At 39.1% G+C, this 6667-nt stretch overlaps 1 protein-coding gene across 1 annotated transcript; it reads left to right on the top strand.

The window, feature by feature from the left end:
• The first annotated feature begins 2672 nt into the window (after window positions 1–2672).
• On the top strand, window positions 2673–3508 carry LOC141660997 (uncharacterized). Its single transcript, XM_074467977.1, has 2 exons — window positions 2673–2822; window positions 2939–3508. The coding sequence occupies exons 1-2, from the start codon at window positions 2673–2675 to the stop codon at window positions 3506–3508; spliced, it is 720 nt and encodes a 239-aa protein (XP_074324078.1).
• Window positions 3509–6667: the final 3159 nt, after the last annotated feature.

The raw sequence follows: 6667 nt of genomic DNA, 5'->3' as shown, positions 1-6667 counted from the left end.
TAAGTCGTAGTTATCTTTTATTCTTAAAATTTCAAATGTATTTTGTTATTTCATATTTTTGGGTATTGGATAAATAGTGAATTTGCTGAGCATATTAATGCTCACTCTTTCTATCATTACATTTCTTTTAGTAGTCAAATCAGAAAGTGATGAACATCCAAATCCGCGTGCGAAGGGCAAGGAAAAGATGCCAAGTTCAAGCATGGATCGTTAGATTGTCTGTGTGCCAGCTATATGCTATGGAAGACGCCTAACAGTGGAATAAATTTTAGTTATGTAATAAAGTTCTAATGGTTGATACTTTGGTTCGCGGAGTATGTATGGTATTAGTAAGTGATCCTTGGATCTGTGGACGTGATAAGATAAATGTAATAAAGTACTTTTTATGCTATTGTAATAATAAACAGGTATTTGATACACTGCATGATGTGGTGTCCTAAATCCGTGAAAGAGCGGGTTTAGGGGCACTACAGATGTGGCATCAGAGCTATAGTTATATTCTTAGGACGCGAACCCCTAGGAATGTAATTTGAGAGCGAAATAAGATTATACTAAGTACATATAACTTTAAACCTATAAGAATTTAGCTAAACCTATCTATTAAGATATAAGACTTATTGTAAAATATATTAGAGAATTGAGTAGATTTTAGAGACTAATATCAAATAACGACTTGGTGCAATTGTGTATATGTATATAGATGTTAGGTACCCGATCTGTTCGTGATAGACCCCCGACGCCATACCCTCGAGACGCATTCAGCTTTGGTTCCGAGTCTGACAGTGATCCTTCAGAGGAGATTATGGTTATTGACAGTGATAGTGATGACTCATCCATTGCGGTTATATCTCCACCACCAGTTACACCCCCTGAGATCATTGATTTGGATGATGAGGTTGACTCTGTACCTGTAGTGACACCTACAGCTGTTTCTGCTCCTGAGGTACAGGATTCAGTGTATACTTCACTGGCGGAGATCACCCCTGTTGTACCTTTATCTACATTCACTCAGACGTTATCATCTGCTTATGTACCACTCGACTCTAGAGAGGGGGATGTCATGGTTGCTGAGTTGGTTAGTCACTTCCACCCTGCCTCGGTCGAGCCTCAGGCCCATATGATCACTGCTGATAGGTATCGTTTTGAGATACCGAGCCCTGTTAGGACCGAGCGTGTTGATGAGAGCCAGCTGTCACCACTCCGTACTGAGAGATTGATTAGCTCTGCACCTCCAGGACCACTTGTCTCTTTATCTGCTCTATTTTCTGCACCAGCTCCTGTTTATGTGCAGGCTCATGTAGAGCCGACTGTTCTTGGTCCCATAGTTGTTGTTACTTCTGAGGCACCTATTTGTGACACTGCGCCTCCTGCACCTCCAGTATCTGTTCAACCTCCTGATATTAGCCCTATAGGCGCTACGGCTGTTATGCCACCGTTACCCCTTGCTCCTGATATGGCCGAGACTGGCATGGTGCCATTTCACCTTCACTACTCATTATTCCAGCAGCATCAGTGGTTATGGCATAGGTATGAGGAGCTTTTTGACACTAGGGAGTCTCTTATCAGGCTACTTACTGCTACAGACCCTACTCGTGTTCACCTTGGTGGTAGTGCTTTGACTAGGGATGTTCAGATGGAGATTGTTCACCAGATTGCTGAGACTATTCTGACTGGTTTGAGGAGTTCTATTGTTGGGATACCATCTTCGAGTTCTGGCCAGGTTGATAGCGCCACGGTGGCCGCACTTGTGGAGAGAGCGATCACGGAGTTTCGTGGGAGGATCACCTCGTTGTTCGGTCATTGACCGATCATGACTATGGATATTGTGCAGTCTTTTGACTTTTTGAGGGATAACACGTCTATATAGTGTGTATTCCTTTCTTTTGGTGACTCTTACTTATGATGCTAGCTGTTGACTATACTGCTGATGGTTATAGATTTGATGCTGATGAGGCTTACAGACTTTTTATTTTGATGCAATCTTGAGATTGACATAGTAGTTGACTTGATCTCTAGTATGTAGTAGGATGTTATGACGATGTTCTTTGATCATTATGGTGTACTGATATTTTGACCCAGCCTGTTGGGGTATCACTTTGGTTATGTATTATGATATACTCTCTGTCGGCAGACTATGATATCATCAACAGATGGTTGATGACTCTTTTACATTATGGATGTTATCGTATTTTATATTTTTAGCATTTTATTATGTTGCCTTGGTAGATAGAGATTTTACATGGTTACGATAACTACCGACACTTTTCAAAAGATAGAAAACTATTTTCTCTAAACCCAACATACTTTAGATGAACACGATTTACACCGAAACTACTAAGTTTTCAAAATTTAAAACTTAAAAAAAAATAAAAAAAAATGAATGACGATTAAAACTCGAGGTTCACATAATGATATATGATTTATAATTTGGAAAACTAATTTCGAAAAATAGTTTGATTATTGTTATGTTACTCAAGTTCAAGAGATATATTTTCGGAAAAAGGATTTCATGATTATATTCGACTCGAATTTGAGGTTTACCTTTTTGTCATGATATACAAGAATTTTTTTGAAAAGACTATTATCTACACCATGTTATTTTTTTTAATTTGTTATTATACTGTTTTTGAATATTTTAATCAACCTATTGTTTTATTCTAAATAGCAAGAAGATGCCAAGAGGACGGCCTAAGAAGAATCCTCCACCTCCACCAGAAGAAGAGGGCCATGATACCCAACCTCACCTACAACAAAATCAAGACCAAAGGCAACATAGGGACTCCACCCCACCTCAGAATCAAGATGATCCTATGCGACTATTGGTGGCATTTCGGCGACAACAAACTCAAAATCCTCCAACTAGAGGAGGGGGACCACAAGATCAGCAAACCCCATCTACTGTTACCTTCAAATCCTTTAAATCTTTGACCCTCCTAAGTTCAAAGGTACCACTGACCCTGTTGAGGCTCGAGTTTGGCTTCGTGAGATTGAAAAGACATTTAAAATAGTTGATGTTAAAGAAGAGAAGAAAACTATATTTGCTGCCTATATGCTAAAAGGAGAAGCTAACTATTGGTGGGAAGCCAAGAAAACACTTGAAACCACTTTTCCTATACCATGGACTAGATTTACTGAATTGTTCCTCGAAAAGTACTTTCCAAAATACATGGAGAATCAGATGGAACTTAAGTTTTTAGAACATAAGAAAGGAAACATGTCAGTAGCTGAATATGAAGCTAAGTTCACTGAGCTCTCTAGGTTCGTTCCATACCATGTTGACACTGATGAGAAGAAAGCCAAGCGATTTCAGAAAGGACTAAAACCTTACATTCAGAACCGCATAGCTGTGTTTGAAATTACCAATTACACCACACTAGTTCAAAAAGCTGCAATTGTGGAAAGTGGAAGCGAGCTGTATGCTAAGGACGCAAATGTGAAGAAGAGAAAGTTCCAAAACTATAGTGGAAGAAGCTTTGAGAAAAAGGTTGAAAATCAGCCAGGGAAATGACCTTTTGTGAAACGTGAGGACATGAATGTTGGAAATAGAAGGATTGAAAATGTTGGTGCTCGGAAGGATAATCCAAGATTCAGGACCCCTCAAAACTCTAACTTGCTTCAAGGAAGACCACCTGTACCTGAGTGCAAAATATGTGGAAGAAAGCATCATGGGGAGTGTTATCAGGAAAATGTCACTTGTTTCAACTGCGGACAAAAAGGACACTACGCATCTCGCTGCAAGGAAAAAGCTACTATTTGTTACTCTTGTGGGAAGAAGGGTCACATGGCTAAAGATTGCCGAAAGCAAGCACCTAAGGAAAGCTCTACATTTAGACTTATGGCACCTCCAAGCAACAAGCCTACTGCACGCACTTTCAACATGACGGTTAAAGATGTCGTTGCTGATAATGATGTTATAGCAGGTACGCTTCTAGTTAATTCTGAAGATGCATGTGTTTTAATTGATTCCGGTGCTACAAGATCTTTTATATCTTTGAACTTTATGAGTAATTAGGGGATCGAGTCAGCTACATTAGAAGAAGTGATGGCCATAGAAGTAGCAAACCAGGAAGTTGTCAATGTTGATTAAGTATGTCAAAATTATGACATAGAAATATGTGGACAACATTTTACTGCTGACCTCATTCCTTTTAAGTTAGGAAAATTTGACATGATTTTAGGAATGGATTGGTTAGTTATATATGACGCAAAAATCAATTGTCGACGAAAGCGAGTAAGTGTGAAAAAGCCAGAGGGTAAACGAGTAATGATGCATGGATGAAAACAAAGGAAGAAGTTCTTAACCATGATGAAAGCAAAGAGATTCCTTCGGCATGGATGTCAAGCTTATTTAGCTCACATAATAGACATAGAAAAGCACACCCCTAAGATCAAAGAAATTCCTTTGGTTAATGAATTTGAAGATGTCTTTCCGGAAGAATTACCGGGATTGCCCCCTGATAGGGAGATAGAATTCACGATCGACCTTGCTCCAGGAACACAACCTATTTCTAAAGCACCTTATAGGATGGCACCCATTAAAATGAAGGAATTGGCGACCCAACTACAAGAGCTGCTAGAAAAGGGAGTGATTCATCCTAGTGTATCTCCTTGGGGAGCACCAGTACTGTTTACAAAGAAGAAAGATGGATCCATGCGGTTGTGTATCGATTATCGCGAATTAAATAAGATGGCAATAAAGAACAAATATCCACTACCAAGGATTGATTACTTGTTCGATCAACTAAAAGGAGCTGCTCACTTTTCAAAGATTGACTTAAGGTCAGGATATCATCAACTAAAAATCAAGCCTGAAGATATTCCAAAGACCGCTTTTAGGACGCGATACGGACATTACGAATTTTTAGTCATGCCATTTGGATTGACGAATGCTCCAGCTGCCTTTATGGATCCAATGAATAGAGTTTTCAAGAAGTACCTGGACAAGTTTGTAATTGTATTTATTGATGACATCTTGATATACTCCAAGACACCTTATGAGCATGCAGAACACCTAAGATTGACTTTGGATATCTTAAGGAAAGAAAAGTTGTATGCTAAATTTTCAAAATATGAGTTTTGGTTAGAGAAAGTGCAATTCTTAGGTCATATACTAAGTCGTGAAGGAATTTCTGTTGACCCTGAAAAAGTGGAAGCGGTTACAAATTGGGAACGACCAAAAACACCAACGGAAGTTAGGAGCTTTCTTGGATTAGCTGGCTACTATCGAAGGTTCGTCAAATTTTTTTCTAAAATATCCACTCCGTTGACCAAACTCACAAGAAAGAGCGAGAAGTTTGAATGGACCCCGAAATGTGAAGAGAGTTTTCAAGAACTCAAGAAGAGATTGATATCTCCACCAGTTTTAACCTTACCCGATGAGAAAGGAAACTTTGTAATTTACAATGACGCGTCGCATAAAGGCCTAGGTTGCGTTTTAATGCAAAATGGGAAAGTAATTTCCTACGCTTCTCGACAACTAAAGGAATACGAGACTAGGTACCCAACACACAATCTGCAATTAGCAGCCATAGTGTTTGCACTTAAGATTTGGAGACATTATTTATACGGGGAAAAGTGCGAGATCTACACGGACCATAAAAGTCTGAAGTACATTTTCACCCAGAAAGAGCTAAATATGAGACAGAGACGTTGGTTGGAATTGACAAAGGACTACGATTGCACGATAAACTATCACCCTGGAAAGGCAAATGTCATTGCAGACGCTTTGAGTAGAAAAGAAAGACTTAAGATGTTGATTACTTCGGAAGAGCTAATTAGGGAGTTCGAGAAGATGGAATTAGAAGTCAAGATTCCAGTCCAATTCAAAGAACACGTATTTGAGATTCATGTGCAACCAGAGCTAATTGAGAAGATACGCAGATGTCAAGAGAAGTTTCTAGAAGAAAGAAGGTCTGAGCTGACAGGAGAAGAACTTTGAAGTTCAAAAGATGAAAAAGGAATTAAGAGATTTGCCTCACGAATCTGGATTCCGAATGTTGAAGAGTTGAAACATGAGATCATGAATGAAGCCCATAACTCACGTTATTCAATTCATCCAGGGAGCACAAAAATGTATCAGGACATTAAGCAAAACTATTGGTGGCCCAATATGAAAAGAGAGATTGCAGAATGGGTTAGTAGGTGCTTGACATGTCAACAGGTAAAAGCTGAACATCAAAGGACAAATGGACTTTTGCAAACTCTAGAAATTCCTGAGTGGAAGTGGGAGCATATTACAATGGATTTTGTGGTAGGTTTACCTCGAACTAGAGCCAATCATGACTCGATATGGGTTATAGTGGACCGACTCACTAAATCAGCACATTTCCTACCAATAAATGAAAGGTACATAATTAAGAAATTGGTGACTCTATATTTAAAGGAAATAGTGACTCGACATGGATTCCATGTGTCTATAGTGTCAGATAGAGATGCCAGATTCACATCGAAGTTTTGGAAAAGCTTTCAGGAATGACTTGGTACAAGACTTAGTATGAGCACCGCTTATCATCCACAGACGGATGGATAAAGTGAAAAGACTATTCAAACATTAGAGGATATGTTAAGAGCTTGCGCTTTGGATTTCAAAGGGAGTTGGGATGACCATTTACCTTTAGTTGAGTTCGCCTATAATAATAGCTATCATTCAAGTATAGGTATGGCTCCT

The sequence above is a fragment of the Apium graveolens genome, chromosome 5, assembly GCF_009905375.1.
Source record: "Apium graveolens cultivar Ventura chromosome 5, ASM990537v1, whole genome shotgun sequence".
Taxonomy (NCBI): Eukaryota; Viridiplantae; Streptophyta; class Magnoliopsida; order Apiales; family Apiaceae; genus Apium; species Apium graveolens.
The sequence above is the reverse complement of the archived record's forward strand: the minus strand, read 5'-3'. Positions and strand labels throughout refer to the sequence as shown.

What these genes read in the sequence shown, in the direction of transcription:
- LOC141660997 (XM_074467977.1), top strand. Translation starts at nt 2,673, where the DNA reads ATGCCAAGAGGACGGCCTAAGAAGAATCCTCCACCTCCACCAGAAGAA. An exon ending in ATGATCCTATGCGACTATTG is followed by an intron (nt 2,823 to 2,938) that starts GTGGCATTTCGG and finishes GACCCTCCTAAG; the next exon opens with TTCAAAGGTACCACTGACCC.